The 16,588-nt window shown below is 43.7% G+C and overlaps 1 protein-coding gene across 7 annotated transcripts in view; it reads left to right on the top strand.

Annotated features, from left to right (window-relative positions):
• The window catches only part of LOC131120067 (ankyrin-1-like), a 67,184-nt gene that overhangs the window by 36,961 nt on the left and 13,635 nt on the right, over positions 1–16,588 (top strand). For 2 of the 7 annotated variants that reach the window (XR_009126650.1, XM_058065141.1), the window contains exons 28-39: positions 2,355–2,509; positions 2,761–2,972; positions 4,043–4,247; positions 4,395–4,491; positions 4,577–4,805; positions 4,896–5,024; positions 7,115–7,234; positions 7,990–8,074; positions 8,885–8,959; positions 9,288–9,419; positions 9,532–9,690; positions 14,830–14,899. Coding sequence is in view for 6 of the 7 variants with exons in the window: in XM_058065141.1 (XP_057921124.1) it covers positions 2,355–2,509; positions 2,761–2,972; positions 4,043–4,247; positions 4,395–4,491; positions 4,577–4,805; positions 4,896–5,024; positions 7,115–7,234; positions 7,990–8,074; positions 8,885–8,959; positions 9,288–9,419; positions 9,532–9,690; positions 14,830–14,879 (1,648 nt within the window). In the remaining variant the exon portion in view is untranslated. Of the gene's footprint in view, positions 1–2,354; positions 2,510–2,760; positions 2,973–4,042; positions 4,248–4,394; positions 4,492–4,576; positions 4,806–4,895; positions 5,025–7,114; positions 7,235–7,989; positions 8,075–8,884; positions 8,960–9,287; positions 9,420–9,531; positions 9,691–14,827; positions 14,900–16,076; positions 16,126–16,588 lie in introns of those variants that run through there. The other 5 variants (XM_058065137.1, XM_058065139.1, XM_058065138.1 and 2 more) reach the window with 3 other exon arrangements.

Genomic DNA, 16,588 nt, shown 5'->3' with positions numbered 1-16,588 from the left:
CTCCATAATATGAAGACCCGTAAACGCCAGCTTGAGAGACTGTACAAGAAATCTGGCCTATCTGGTTCATCTTCAAGCTTACACAGATTTTCTACAGCAATATAAAGATGCCTTAAACACTGCCCGCTCACGATACTACTCCAATCTGATTACATCTAGTTCCAACAATCCTAAATCCCTCTTTTCAACAATCAACACACTGCTAAAGCCAAATGACAACTCCTCCTCATCCTTCACCACCACCAAATGCAACAACTTCTTAACCTACTTCCAGTCCAAAATTACCAAAATATACAGCTCCCTAAACCCCCCCTCGACTCACTCGCTTCCTCCTGACCCTCCACTATCTGGCTCCACCCAACGACTCTCCAAATTCACACCTATCTCACCCGTGCAACTCACTAAAATACTAACCGGTATGAAGACTCCAACATGCTCCCTGGATCCTATCCATTCTTCATTCATCAAACCCTGCCTCCACATCATCTCCCCGCTGATCACAAGTATCATTAACTCCTCCCTTATCACTGGATCCGTCCCACAGTCTCTCAAGCTGGCGGCAATCACCCCCACACTCAAAAAGTCTGGTCTCGATCCCAATAACCTCTCCAATTTCCGTCCCATATCCAACCTCCCCTTTCTGTCCAAAATCCTTGAACGTGTCATAGCTGCTCAACTTCAATCTCACCTCAACTCCAACAGCCTGTTTGAATCCTTCCAGTCCGGTTTCCGTCCCAAACACAGCACTGAAACAGCTCTTCTTAAAATCACCAATGATCTTCTTCTCTCCTCCGATTCCGGCCATCTTACCATCCTCACCCTCCTAGACCTCACCGCAGCCTTTGACACCATTAGCCACTCTATCCTCCTGTCCCGCCTCAAAACCAGCCTCAATATCACCGATTCTGCTCTGTCCTGGCTCCAATCATACCTTACCAACCGTCAACAGTTTGTGCACATAAATAGCTGCTCCTCCTCCATAGCCCCTTTACCTCAAGGTGTTCCCCAAGGTTCGGTGCTTGGTCCTCTTCTCTTCATCCTCTACATCCTTCCACTTGGCAATATCATCCGTCGACATGGCCTCAATTTCCACAGCTACGCTGATGATATTCAACTATACATTTCTACCACCTCCATCAACTCCAACATCTACTCCACCCTCACCAACTGCTTAGCTGATATCAAAACTTGGATGGAACAAAATTTTCTCAAACTTAATAGTGACAAAACAGATATTATCATCATCGGTCCCAAAAACACCACGGCGCCCACCCATAATTTCCATCTTCAATTTGACAGCGCCACCCTCACTCCATCCCCGCTCATCCGCAACCTTGGTATCCTCCTAGACCCCACCCTTTCATTTGAACCCCACATCAAACAGTTAACCCGGACTGCATTCTTTCATCTTAAGAACATAGCCAGACTCCGTCCATCACTTACATTCTCTGCCGCTGAATCCCTAATCCATGCATTCATCACCTCCAGAATCGACTACTGCAACAGCATTCTCTACGGTACACCATCCAAAACCCTCAACAAACTACAATATATTCAGAACTCCGCTGCCCGCCTCCTCACCTCCACCCGCTCCCGTGAACACATTACCCCTGTCCTCCAAAACCTCCACTGGCTTCCCGTCCCCCAACGCATTCACTTCAAAATTCTTCTCATCACCTACAAAGCCCTCCACGATCTGACTCCCCCATATCTCACAGACCTCCTCCATCCACATAATCCCCCGCGTCCCCTTCGCTCCTCAGACTCCAACCTCCTGGCACTCCCCTGTAAGACCAAGCTCCGAACCTGGGGAGACAGAGCCTTCTCCATCGCTGCCCCCACTCTCTGGAACTCTTTGCCCCATTCACTCCGTGCTTGCCCTGACCTTCCCACCTTCAAAAAACAACTCAAAACCCACCTCTTTAAATCTGTTTTTAATGTCTAACCTTCTATATCTGACTGCTGTGCCCCGCCCCCGCTTTTTTAACTGTGTACTAACCAATGAATGTTGTATTTTGGTGTGTCTTTTATTCTGTTTACTTGCTCTATTCAACTTCATTCTTTTGTAAAGTGTCTTTGAGTATCTTGAAAAGCGCTATACAAATAAAATGTATTATTATTATTATTATTAAATTACCATAACAAACCAGTGAGTTCGTCAAGCAAGTTCACCAAACTCCCGATCTCATTGAATCCACTGAATTCTTTGTGACTCTCGACAGCTGTAAACGGCTCCATTTCTTATATATCCGTATACCCATTTAAAAACATGCAACATTTTTAAAAGTGTGCCTTATAGTCTGGAAAAAACATGGTACTCAATTCCCATTTCTATGATGATGATTATCCTACAGGCCAGTTATAGTGGAGATCCCACACTTCGCCTCACTAGCTCGGGGGGACCGAGAGCTTGTGGTCCTCCGCAGTGAGAACGGCTCTGTCTGGAAAGAACACCGGAATCGCTATGGCGACGAAGTGCTGGAAACTATTCTGAATGGCATGGATGAAGGTGAGTGTGATGAAACCGTCCGGGGGACACTCGGAAAAAGTGCGGTCTTAATCTTGATTTACGGGCTGCCACGTTCAAAACAAGGACACGGGATGGGGGTAATTCTTTTTTTTTTTTTTTTTTACGAGGTAACGTCACACAAGTGCACCTTCTTTCACCTCATTTGGGATTATTGAAAATGATGCATTGTTAAATTTAAGTACAACCTGTTTCGTACACTCTACCTCTATTTAATATCTTGGTATCTGCAGAGCTGGAAAGTCAAGAGGAGTTAGAAAAGAAGAGAATCCGCCGCATCATCTCCACCGACTTCCCCCTGTACTTTGCCGTGGTTTCCCGAATTCAACAAGAGAGCGATTTGATTGGTCCGGAGGGCGGGCGGCTGACCAGTAAACTTGTACCGCATGTCGAGGCCATTTTCCCGGAGACTGCTGTAACCAAAAGAGTGAGACTGGGCCTGCAGGTACGGAGAGTGTTGATGATGAAGACGTTTTTTCACGTCAACGATGATGATGTGTTCTGTTTAATCATTTCACTGCACATGTTTATGCTTTGTCACCAAACTGAAATCTGCTTTATGTTTATTTTCCTTTTATTCAGCCATTCTTCACTCCTCAGTTGCCTGATTTAAGTTGTGAGCCACACTGACCGAGCTGATAGACTGATCTGAGTTGGGTCAGATGTGACATGTAAATTGGTTGCATGTGTGAGTATAGCTGGGATTTCGGTCTTACGGTCATGTTATAGAAATGTATTTTCATATCTGTGTTGGTACGTCGTACGTTTCAGCAACCATTCCTGCCTATGCGCTACTATAGAAATGAAATTAGAGGTACGATGCCTTATTTATAAATGGAATATTTTTGTAGTTAGAGCATAGAAAACCTGTTTACCATCTTCTAAATTGGTTTTTAACATTATTAATGCCCTCTAGAAATGAAATAACAGAGTTTCATAGGGGAGCTGACCGGAGACGACGTCGGAGGTTCAGAGTTGAATTTTAGCTTGGTGTGAGTTACAGCTGCAACAGTCGCCCGTATTGTGAGATAACTCAAAACCAAGCGGTACTGACCCCAAGTGGTCAGAGTACATTGGTTTGGACAATGTTATTATTAGAGCTCTGTAGAGATGAAATAGCACCCCCATAGTTAGCTTTACACATGGGACTGGATCATGCTCTGGTTCAAAATGCCACAGTACATGTTGGCATGTTTCCCGGAATGAACCGCAGCTCCCCAGTGCAGCACCGTACCTTGAGACCAGCACCACCATAGGTGACTGTGGACAAGACACATCATCTTGGGACTCACAATAATGGTTGTGTGTTGACTCATTTCAAGTGGAAAATCAATCTATACGAGCTGTATGCTGACCACTCCACAGTATATTCAAGTTTCTTTTCTATGGATAAAAATGGTTGCTGAAATGTGAGGGTTGTTTTAGTTCCTGTTTTTTGTTCATCAAGTGTACACTCGTGCTTCTTTCCAACAGCCTTTATTCTGCCTTTTCCGGCTTGTCCTCTCATCCTCTCAGGCCCAGCCCATCCCCGACGAGCTGCTGACTCGACAACTTGGCAACCAGGCGACCTTCAGCCCGGTGGTCACCATCGAACCACGCAGACGCAAATTTCACCGTCCAATCGGGCTCCGGATTCCACTTCCACCGTCCTGGCGGGAGAGTCCTCGTGATGCCGGAGAGGGTGACACCACCAGCCTGCGCCTCCTCTGCAGTGTCATTGGTAGTTGACCAAGCAACTTTCTTATTAGGGATGACATTGGAAAGACGCAGTCTTTTCTTAGCTCTTATCGTGGCTCATAAAGCGTGCTGTAAAGGTGTGAGGAGGTTAACAGGGCATGAATGACGCGGTGTGGTTGTCACCTCTCAGGTGGGACAGCGCCTGCTCAGTGGGAGGACATCACCGGAACCACAAAGCTGATGTATGCAAACAGCTGCGCTAACTTCACCACCAATGTCTCTGCAAGGTGAGCGCCTTTGTCGTCATCAGTACATGCACTTTGAGGTAAAGCTGCTTCCTAGTTTCCCACACGACCATCTCTGCTCCCACAGATTTTGGCTAGCCGATTGTCCCCGCACCGCAGAGGCTGTGACCTTTGCTAATCTGCTGTACCGTGAACTCATGGCAGTACCTTATATGGCCAAGTTTGTCATATTTGCGAAGATGAATGAAGCCCGCGAAGGGCGGTTGCGTTGTTACTGCATGACAGACGACAAGATGGACAAGACGTTGGAGTTGCATGAAAACTTCACCGAGGTAGCACGGAGTCGAGACATTGAGGTCAGGACAAAAACCATTTAACCATTTAACCAACTAAATCACGCCAAAGTCTTCTCTACTAAGAGTTTACCTTTCACTTTCTACTTTTAGCTAATGGAGGGCATGCCTCTGCACCTGGAATGTTCCGGAAACCTGGTACCAATCAGGAAGGCCACGCAGCAACCTCGCAGCTTCAGCTTCCAGGCCTTCAGAGATAACCGGCTGCCTGTTTCCGTCAAGGTCTGTCTCTGTCCATCCCTGTATGCGCCCGTATCACTCTATGGTGTGTTGGTGTCGTGCCGTGAGGTTCTTTGGTCACTTCAAACCTTGTGATCGAAATTACACAAGCCCTTTGTGTGAACGTGCTTAAAAAAGAAATCTCTCTAAGGCAGATTTGTGGACGAGGATGATCACTGCGATTAAGGATTCATTCATAATTCATCATGGATGATTATGCATTCAATCAATGACATTGTTGAGACATTTAACAAACCGTAATCGTACCATCATTCATGCTGCTTGTGCAGCACATTTGCCTTAAGTATTGACAATTTATAATTATATATAGTGTAAAAGGCTATTTTTATTGACCTAAATTTAATTTGGATTTGACCCTTTGTGATATACAAATCCTGTTTATTCAAAAACGCCATCCACGACAAAAAGAATATCATTTCTTTCATTATCATTCTTTTCTATTTTATTTTTACATTTACTACGCAGTAGCAGAACATTTAAATCACGCTTCAACCGTTTTCGTGTATTTTCTGAGATTTTCGAGCATACTTAAGCGTTACAAAGTGAGTGATGAGGATATCCACGTTTTGTTTTTCTTTGTCCTTGTGCTGATTTAGCCCACACATACACGCATAATAAAGCCGTTCTTGCGATGTTAAAAGTGTTCCTGAATGCATCTCGCGGTCGTGTAGTGACAATGACGGCGTGTCGCTCCCATCACGAAGCGACTAGAAACGTGTTTGTGAGTTGGAGATATATACCGTATTTTCTGGACTATAAGTCGCTCTGGAGTATAAGGCGCACAAGGCCAAAAATGCATAATTAGGTAGAAAAAAAACACGCATAAGTCGCACTGGAGTATAAGTCGCACAAGGCCAAAAATGCATAATTGGGTAGGAAAAAAAACATACATAAGTTGCACTGGAGTATACATAAGTGGCATTTTTGCGGGTAATTTATTTTATAAACTACTTGACCAAAACAATTACGTTCTCTTGGAAGAAAAGTTCTAACATTAATAAAAGAATAGAGAACAGGCTGAATAGGTGTAAGATATGCTAACACAATGGTTATTTAGCCACACAAAAAATAAACATGAACAGAAAAGGTGTCCAGTGTTTATGTAACATAAACAGTTTTTGTCATTTATAAGTCGCTCTGGAGTATAAGTCGCAGGAACAGCCAACATATGAAAAAAAGTGTGACTTATAGTCTGTAAAATACGGTACTATATACATATATACGTATATGGTGTTGGAATTGCACTGCTATTGACGTGTTCCGGTCAGAATAAAGTTATTATCTGCGGGGGCTTATTTGTTTTAATTTGGATATTTTGGCATCATAGTGTTTTCCAACCTGAATATTGTATAAATGACCTGCTTTTAGCTTTCGATTCCATTTGAGTTCTGTGTTATGCACACAACTGTACATGTGATGTCTAAAGGTGTCCCTTTGCTACTGCACTCTGTGTTTGTCACCGCTTTTTGGCTCTCTTCTTCATAGTACCTCTTAAACAGATCTGACCAAGATCTTTTTGTGACCATATTAGTGTTCTTTCCTTTTGTTTTCTCCATTTTTCCATGTGTGTTTGTGTCAGTGTGACACCGTACTACTGTGCACCCACCAGATAACTAGTCAAAGCTGACTGTACCTTTCCACCTGGCGACTCTCTTGTGAGAGTCTGCATGTCCCGTGACTCCCTCACGTTCCTCGCCAGCCTTGCAATCTTGCGGCCTTGCCTGTCTTGTTTGTGTCTGTCTCACTGTCTCTCTTTCTCTCTCTGGCCGTCACTCTCTGTCTGGTCTGACAGACGTCCAGGTAAAGTGCGCAGGTAAATCTCTCCCTCTCGCCTGCCTGTGGACTGCTTCCACCCTTGTTCCCCCCTGCTTCTGGCCCCATGTTACTGCACCACATGCCTGTGACGTTGTGGTGGAATCCAATACTGGCTTTCATTTTGATTTTTGTTTCTCTTCCCCTTTCTCTTCTCCATTCACTTCTTATTCTATCTTTGCCTTTCCGATACCTTCCTCTTCTTTCTGCTGTCTTTCTCTCTTTGTCCACTTTGTCCTCTCCTGTTTTATCTGTGTTAGGTCAGAGACGGTAACAAGGATGCAACTGGCTTTTTGTCCTTTCTGAGAAAGTGCACCAAATATGAGGATGCACAGCATGTGCTCTGTAACCTCAACATAGCCATGCCACCCTGTGTCAAGGTAACGTCTACTTTCAGACCCGACCGGGATGAGCACATTCCCACAAACTAGGATTCCTTATCTAATCCTTTCATAGATATTTTTGCTTTACAACCTTCTAAATATCGTTCTACGTAGGGGTTAGCGCGCAGACCTCACAGATAGGAGACCTCAGTTCAATCCCACCCTTGGCCATCTCTGTGTGGAGTTTGCATGTTCTCCCCGTGCATGCGTGGGTTTTCTCCGGGTACTCCGGTTTTCCTCCCACATTCCAAAAACATGCTAGGTTAATTGGCGACTCCAAATTGTCCATAGGTATGAATGTGAGTGTGAATGGTTGTTTGTCTATTTGTGCCCTGTGATTGGCTGACTACCAGTCCAGGGTGTATCCCGCCTCTCATCCGAAGACAGCTGGGATAGGCTCCAGCACCCCCGCGACCAGGAGTGTCCAACATGCGGCCCAGGGACCATTTGTAGGCTGTAGTTTTTTTTTTTGGCCTGCAGCACATTCAAATTGGTTGTAATCTAATGAGAAAATATATTAATAGCATAAACATATTTTAATGTAATTAATGTAATATTATGAAAAACAAAATAAAACTATAATTTGAGGAAAATTAGGTTGTGAAGTTATGATGTTATGACAATAAAGTCAAAATATTATGGGAATAAAGTCATAGTTAGGAGAAATAAATGAATAAATCTATCATACTTGGCAACTAAAGTCGTGTTTCCATCCAAACGACTAGTCATTTAGATGCTGTGTGTTTTTACAGGTCGTTGGAAGTGAAGAACGCAGGCGAACTCTAACCCCTCTGGCCTTGAGGGAGCGCTACAGTGCACTGAATGAACCTGGCTTGGGTAAGTCCTACGCTGCCCGAACCACAGCCCTGCTCCTGAAGTATCCTCAGTGGAAACAGGCTCTGAATGTTGCACTGCCCCTCGACCCAAAGCCCTTTGCTTCCCACTTTCATGTCCTCTCTCATGTGCACGCATGGCACTGAGACCGAGCCTTGGATGCAATGCGCTGCTGTTCAGTACGCCCCAACGTTCTCCGCAGTGCACTTCAAGGAAATTGAATTCAATTGAATGTGTGCCAAAAGATGCACATCTCTGTAGGACCCAAAATGGCTCCACGGTACCTGGATATTTTGCTTCTGTGGGTGCCCTGGAACAGTTGAATGACTCCCGTGATATTGGTTTGCATGGCGCTGGGGTCTCCACTGCGATTTCCACTGGCATGGCGGCAGATACTCTTAGCATTAGCCTAGCATTGAGCTTAGCATTGGGAATGGGCAGGACCTCGCAGTGGAGCCAGACAGAGGAGCCCTGATGCCGGTCTCCTGTAGTTATACCAAGATGGAGGTGTGGAGGTGTTTTTGGGAGCAAGGCCTTTTCTGTCTACTCAGTACACAGCGCAGATACAATGCACTAACGATTACTGAATGCGACTCTCATTATTGGGACTGGCACCTGAATGCGCCCTAAATTCTATCCGCTCCGGCCCATTTGATATCGGGGTTATTGCTTATCTCCTTCAACAGAACAGTGGTTGTGTTCAGGTAAGTACTGCTATCAACACACGAGGTTATTCAGCAGCCCCAGCATGCTCAGTCTGCACCTCATAATTGTCCTAAATTGCTGTACTGATTGGATTTTTCATGTGTTCAGCTACAGTCAACGCAATGGAGAGGACAGAGATCAAAATAAACATCATATCGGAGCAACTGGGCTTAAGCTGGGCAGGTCAGTCTCCGAGGGCAGTGATTGCCAACCATTATGCACGTTAGATATCTAGTATGGCACAGGAAGTGAGCCGATTTCACTTTGTTGGTCCGAATAATGCTTTTGTTTATCTATCTGAAACATTAAGTGGTCTTCGACTAGATCAGGGGTGTCAGTGAGTTAAGAAGAAAGTTTAAAAATGGAGGAAAAGAGCAAAGAGTGAAGTTGATACGAATAATACGCGTTTTAATCACAAAGCTGAGATGCGTTTTTTTTTCAACGCAACATACTGAATGTGCCTTGGCTTTGAGAATGGTTCTTTTTATTGACTCGGCTGTTCTGTGGTCAGAGTTGGCAAGGGAGCTCCAGTTTGGCGTGGATGACATCAATAGGATCCGCGTGGAGAATCCCAACTCACTGCTGGACCAAAGCTCCACCTTACTCAATCTCTGGGCCAGCAGAGAGGGCAAGAGAGCAAAGAGTATGTCGGCTTCTTGGAATACACACACATCCACTTGCTGCGTGACACGCAGATTGACTCCCTCATTGAGTAGCTCTTCATTCATCACAGCCGCATTTGATTTTTCCCTCAGTGGAGAGCCTGTACATTGCTTTGAAGAATATTGATCGTGCGGACATTGTGAGCTCTCTGGAGGGTCAGGCCACGCAACTGGCGCCCGGGTCTTCAGAGGAGGGCGCCTGCCGACTGGGGGATCGCGACTCCACCTTGCTGTCGCCCAGTGTCATCAATGGTACGACACACACACATTACAGTCAGCTATAAACGTTATTAAAGTGCATCAGTCCGTTCATGTTCTGTGATTTCTAATGAATGAATGTTAGATCATTCAGAAAAAAAATGTAAAAAACGGTTTTCTGATCTTACAAATCCACAATCTTATTTGTGAACAATCACCCCTCGTTTATTGCAGTTAATTGTTTCCAGACCCGACCCGACCCCGTGAACTTTCATCAAGTAGGATTCAATATTAATAAAAAATCAAATCAAATCAAATCAACTTTATTTGTAGAGCACTTTTCCTGCAAGGAGATGCGACACAAAGTGCTTTCCAGAATTAAAACAATTACCACAATTAAAAAGGAAAACAATGAAGAAAAAAGAAAGCCCCTCCTTCCCACCCTCCATACTAGACCCACACACACACACACACCCATCCACCCACACACACACACACGCAAGCACACAATCACCCACATTAGGGAGACATGGCATGGTACTGAGGAACAAGGAAACACCACCTTTGGGGCCGTCCACACTGGGAGAAGCTGCAGGCCGTGCCATCGGAGGACCAGCACCCGGGCCCTCCGACTCCGTTAGACGGGCGGACCCCCACATTAAAGGGAGGAACCCCCCAGCCGGCCGTGTCGAAGGGACCCAAGGATGGCACCCCCTCAGCATACCCAAACAGCCCCCAGTGTGGAGGACCCCCCTGAGGAAACACTGGAGCTGGAGCTAAAAACTAAGACCATAAAATAGGACTAAAAGATAAAACATAACACTGGAGTTAAAAACTGAAGATTAAGAGCATAAAATAGGACTAACAAGATAAAAACAAAACACTGAAGTTAAAAGGTGAAGAATAAGAACATAAAATAGGACTAAAAGGATGAAAACATAATAAAAGCTTAACAATATTAGTTAAAAGCCTGATTAAAAAGGTGCGTCTTTAATCTTCTTTTAAAAATATCAACAGTCTCCACAGTCCTGAGGCTCTCCGGCAGGCTGTTCCACAGGTGGGGGCCATAGTGGCTAAATGCTGCCTCACCGTGGGTTTTTGTTCTGGGTTTTGGTTTCGCTAAAAGGCCAGTGCCGGAGGACCGCAGGGACCGCGGGGGTTGATATGGTAAAAGCAGATCAGATAAATAAGAAGGGGCAAAGCCGTTAAGACATTTAAAAACCAGTAAGAGAATCTTAAAATCGATCCTGAAGCGGACGGGGAGCCAATGCAGCGACTTTAAAACCGGTGTAATGTGCTCCCGCCCTCTGGTCCTCGTCAGCACACGTGCGGCTGAGTTCTGTAATAATTGGAGATTTAAAATACTTTTTTTGGGAAGACCAGAGAGCAGGGCATTACAGTAATCTAAACGACAGGATATAAAAGCATGCATTAGCACCTCCGTGCTGGCCTGAGAGAGAAACGGGCGGACTCTGGCTATGTTCTTAAGGTGATAAAAACCTATTTTTGTTATATTTTTAATATGTGGGATAAAATTTAGCTCAGAGTCAAAAATCACGCCCAAGTTTTTGACAGAGTCGGCTAGTTTAATATCCTGTAATTTTGGTAAAAGTTTCTCTCTCTGGCCTTCAGGACCTATGACTAAAACCTCAGTTTTGTCCTGGTTGAGCTGCAGGAAATTCTCTGCCATCCATGACTTAATGTCTACAATGCAGTTAAAAAGGGCATCAAGTGGCCCTGAGTCATCAGGAGACACGGCGATGTATAGCTGTGTATCATCAGCATAACTATGGAAGCTGATGCCGTGCCTCCTGATCACGTCCCCAAGGGGAAGCATGTACAGATTAAAAAGGAGTGGACCTAAGATTGAGCCTTGAGGAACCCCACATTCAATTTCATGGGTTCCTGAGGAACATGTATCCATACTTACATAAAAACATCGGCCTGTGAGATAAGAACAAAACCAGTTAAGAACAGTACCAGAGAGGCCGACCAGGTATCTAAGTCTATTTAATAAAATGTGATGGTCCACTGTATCAAAAGCAGAGCTTAGATCCAGTAGAACCAAGACTGTGAGGTTCTTGTTATCCAAATTCCACCTGATGTCGTTTAAAATCTTTACAAGTGCTGTCTCGGTACTGTGGTTCCTCCTAAAGCCAGACTGATGTTTCTCTAAAATGCTATTTCTGTTTAAAAAGTCATTAAGTTGGTAAAAAACCAGTTTTTCTAAAATTTTACTTAAAAACGGCAAGTTGGATACGGGTCGGTAATTATTAAGATTGTTGGGATCTAAATTGCTCTTCTTCAGAAGGGGCTTCACCACCGCCGTTTTGAAGGCGGTGGGGAAGACACCCGTCTGAAGAGAGCAATTCAAGATGTTTAAAAACTGCTCCTCAAAGAATCCATAAAGTGATTTTAAAAGTGATGTGGGAATTGGATCTAAAAGGCAGGTTGTTGGGCTTACTTGGGAGAAAACTCGACCAAGTGTCCTTGCATCAACCAGGGCAAAACTCTCCAGTCTCTCCTCAGGCAAGGACAACAGTCCAGGTGTGGTAACAGAAAAAACTTTCTGGGGTAACAGGCAGGATCTGATGTCCTTGATTTTAGTTCTGAAGTGGTCTGCAAAGTTTTCACAAAGATCGTCTGTTGGTGTCTTAAAAACTTTATTAAAATTTGTGCCTGTTAAAATATTAAAGGTGGAGAAGAGGAACCGGGGATTGTTTTTATGGTTGGAAATGAGTTGTGAGAAATGGGAAATTCGTGCCTTTTTTACTGTATTATTGTAGGTTTTGAGTTGTTGACATAAAATCTCGTAATGAACTGTCAATTTAGTTTTTCTCCATCTTCTCTCAGCACTCCTGCATTTTCTTTTCAGTTTATTGATCTCATCGTTATTTCTCCACGGGGGTGTAGGTTTCCTTTTTATTGTTTTTGTTACAAGTGGAGCTACTGAGTCCAGAGTTGACTTCAGTTTACTGTTAAAATTATCAACGATAAAATCACAAGGTGCAGGTAAAATTTCAGCAGGAGTGCTCTGTAAAATCTCAATAAAATTTGCAGCCACTTCAGAAGTTAGATAGCGTCTCCTCACTGTTCTCACCGGGGCCTCCTCCTGGTTAAAACTGGTGATGCTAAAAAATACACAGTAGTGGTCGGACATAGCCAGGTCAACAACAGAGGACACACCGATGGACAGGCCATGGGTTATGACCAGGTCCAGGGTGTGTCCTCTGTTGTGAGTTGGCTGTGTGACGTGCTGCTTAAAATCAAGACAATTTAAAAGGTTTAAAAACTCTCTGGATATTGGATCCGAGGTGTCATCAACATGTAGATTAAAATCACCAGATAATAAAATCCTGTTATAAGAAGTGTGAATGATTGATAAAAATTCCGAGAATTCACTAATAAAAGAACTAGAGTGATGGGGTGGTCTGTATACAGTGACACAAAGAATCGGAGGGCTGCTAAAAGTAAAGGCATGGTGCTCAAATGACTTGTAACTGTTAAAATACACTCCATTTGAGGTCAGTGAGTCATTTGTGATGGATGCCGTCCCACCTCCTCTTTTACCCTCTCTAGTAGAATATAAAAAATTAAAATTTGGTGGGCAGGCCTCAGTGAGAACAACGGATGCGTCAGTACCAAGCCATGTCTCAGTTAAAAGAAGACAGTCTAACTTATTATCTAAAATCATATCATTCATTAAAAAGGTTCTATTTAAAAGAGAGCGGACATTAAAAAGTGCTACATTGATGGTGACAGGTGGCTTGTTGATCATGGAGGTGGGGTATGGGTGTCTATTGAGTGGTCGGAGGTTATGAGGGTTCACAGGGTGAGTATGGCGGTGTCTGATGTGTCGATATAGTGTAATGATTACTGGAATGGAAGTAGTGTTGATGTAAGTTTGAGGTCCAAGTCCAGTATTATGTGTATGGTAGTCAGAGGTGGAACTGAGTGAATAGGAGCATGGACCTGGGGGACATCAATCAGAGTGGGACAGAGCAACAGGTGTGGGTTTGGGGATGATACCATGTTGAAGGCCAAAAGTCAGGTTGGATGAGAGCATGCGGGCACCTCCTCTGTGCCCGCATAAAGAGAATATTATTGGAGTTAAACCATAGCAAAACTGTTTACGGCATTCTAAATACTGTTTATAACACTATTAGAGCCCTGTAGACATGAAATAACACCCCTATAGTCACTTTTACACTCCTATTATTCTTTATTTAAATCACATTGCAGGAACATAACAGATGGCCTCTATATATATATATATATCACTATATTGACAGTTACTATGGTACCCGTTATGTCATTGTCTGGTCATATCACCTCATACTTTGGTATGTGACAAAATAAAATATATAATAATAACATAAATAAAACCAAAAACAAAAAACTTAAATTATATTAGAAAGGCAGGAAGTGAACAAATGTAACAGTTATTGATTGTAAAAGTACCAGATGGAGGGGTAGGATTTAATAAGCTTTGCTTCTTCCTACTCCTTTTGGACATGTGGAACTGTGAATTGATTATGTGATGCACTCAATTGTAATCTGATGCATGTTCAAATGAAATTAAACCATTACCATTATTTACATCACATTGCAGGGACGTAACAGATGGCCGCCACTAGCATAGCAAGCTACCGAGCTAGCTAGTTCGCCTCTCCAGTGTACTTATTTTACACTTAGTGATTCAAACGGAGTGGGGAAGAAGCCAAAAACTTACCACTTCCACACCGAATGAGAGGATAACCTTATTTTCCCACTCAATCTCAGCTATGGCATGTTATTGATGAATTATTTGGGGGGAAACGCAATATAGTGAGGGAGCCATATTCGAACCGTGATGTAGCGAAGTACACTGAGTGTAACAATATGCACAAAATAATTGTCGAGCAAAATAGAGTCAATAATGACAAATAAGTAAAAACCCGAAGTCAAATAAATGATGTGAATATATAAACAATGTAATAATATAACAATATATTCAAACAACACAACAATAAACACATATATTTGTGAAAATAAACAAAGAAGAAAACTCGATCCAATACTGATATTACCCCAGTATTGATAGTATTGGTATTTAGGAAGTCCACTGCTGGAAAAGGTGAGATGTGTTTTGTAACCCTTGTGGTGAGTGTGGGTAACAGGCATTTTTACCTTGTCTCTGTTGCTCCACAAGAGGTCACGGACACAAGGCCGTCGCGCCTCGTGCGCAAGCCGCAAGTTATTAGACCCCCGTTTATCAGGAGGGGTAAGTGGAAGACGGTGGAAGTGGGGGGGGCTGCATGGTGGTCTGCTAATGACTCTCAGAGGATGCTGTTGAGGTTTGAGGAATGGTGCCGTTCTCTGTAAGCAGCATGCAACGTGTAAAGAACCCCTCCCACCCCCACCCCCGCCTCCGTGCACTCGTCACTGGAGCACAAGTCATTCTTTTTTCACGCCTCATACATGATGCTAAAATGAGAAACAAAGGTAACCTCTTTTCCCCTTGGATTGACTCTTTTTTTATATGATATCTTTTAAAGGTAAAAACCAGCAGACACATTTTTGTTACACTGTGGTACCTCGGTTTTTGTTGCTAATCCATTCCTTATAGGATGCAATGTAACTCTATTTCAGCAAACAGCCTTAATATAGAACAACTATAGTTATACATGCAGAAAACAATGCAAAATGCATTTCTGAAAGGGACAAATGAACAGCTATAGTTATTTCTTGAATTCAATGGTGTTTCTCAAATTTCCTTGGCCCCGTGGTGGCTTATTTTTGCTGCTGTTTGAGATCGCAGAATAGTAATAATATCGTGGATTAGATTATATAGCATATTTCAAGGCACAGATCGCTTCACAATTCACCCTGTCCTCAGTCACACACTGGAGGTGGTAAACTATATCTGTAGTCACAGCTGCTGTAGGGTGACGCAAACATGGCTGCCGATTTGCGCCGACCACCCTATTAACTGTATCGCAAGTGTTGCTTTCTATAAATTCTACAAAAACAACTTCTTTGTTAGGCTACAGTGTAACCCAGGCGGTGTACGAATCCTACAAAAACCGGGGTACCACTCTACGTGAATTTGAACGAGACCTGTCAGAGAGATGTTTAGGTGATGTGTGCGTGTTTGTCTGGGATGAATACACGAATCAAAAGTGGCACGAGCACACGGGTGACAGTGTGCTGTGGGCCTTCATACCTTGTTTCTACTCCTCCTTCCTTCTATCTGCCTGAGAACAAGACAGAGCCTCGCCTGTTGATTTCTTTTGCTGCACCGAAAAGCAAATGTCAGAACAGGTGCTGAAATGTTCGTCTTTGGCTCAGGACAGTTTTCTCTCTCTTGATCTCTCAAATCTACGACATGTCATATCTGCTGCCGTGCCACTCCGCTGCCTCCTCCTCCTCCTTCTTCTCCTCTCCTCCCGTCACCACAGCTCTTCCTGTCCGACCTCTGACCCCATGTGACCTCATGTTGAACCTCCGGGCCTCCTCCTCTCATTATATTTCCCCACGCTCCTCCTTCATTAAGTGGAACGGGGGACCCTCTCCTCCTCTCTCAGTCCAGCTCTGTGTGTGTTCTACAGTTTGTGCACGTGCATGCGCATGCTTTTGCTGTTGTATGATATGTTTGTGTGTGCAAGACGTCCTTAAATATTTGCAAGAAATTCCATTTGAATGCATTGGGTGTATTTTTTTTAATCAGCCTTGCACTGTAAAGTCGCTTCAACGCAGATACAACCAAGAGAGGTTTTGCCATCGTGAGTTTATAGAAGAAAATGCTGTTCAAATGTGCTGTTTTCCGTTTCTAATTTGCATGGCATGACGTCTCCTTCACTGTGTACAATGTTCTTTTTTTTCTTTACTACTCAACAATGTCTTTTGGTCTCCAATGCTTTATTAACAGACAAATGTGCCCTTTTCTTTTTCTGTGAAATAAATGGTGTGT

This window comes from Doryrhamphus excisus, chromosome 2 (genome assembly GCF_030265055.1).
Source record: "Doryrhamphus excisus isolate RoL2022-K1 chromosome 2, RoL_Dexc_1.0, whole genome shotgun sequence".
In the NCBI taxonomy this organism is placed as follows: Eukaryota; Metazoa; Chordata; class Actinopteri; order Syngnathiformes; family Syngnathidae; genus Doryrhamphus; species Doryrhamphus excisus.
Note: the sequence above shows the minus strand (reverse complement) of the source record. Positions and strands in the feature narration are given on the sequence as shown.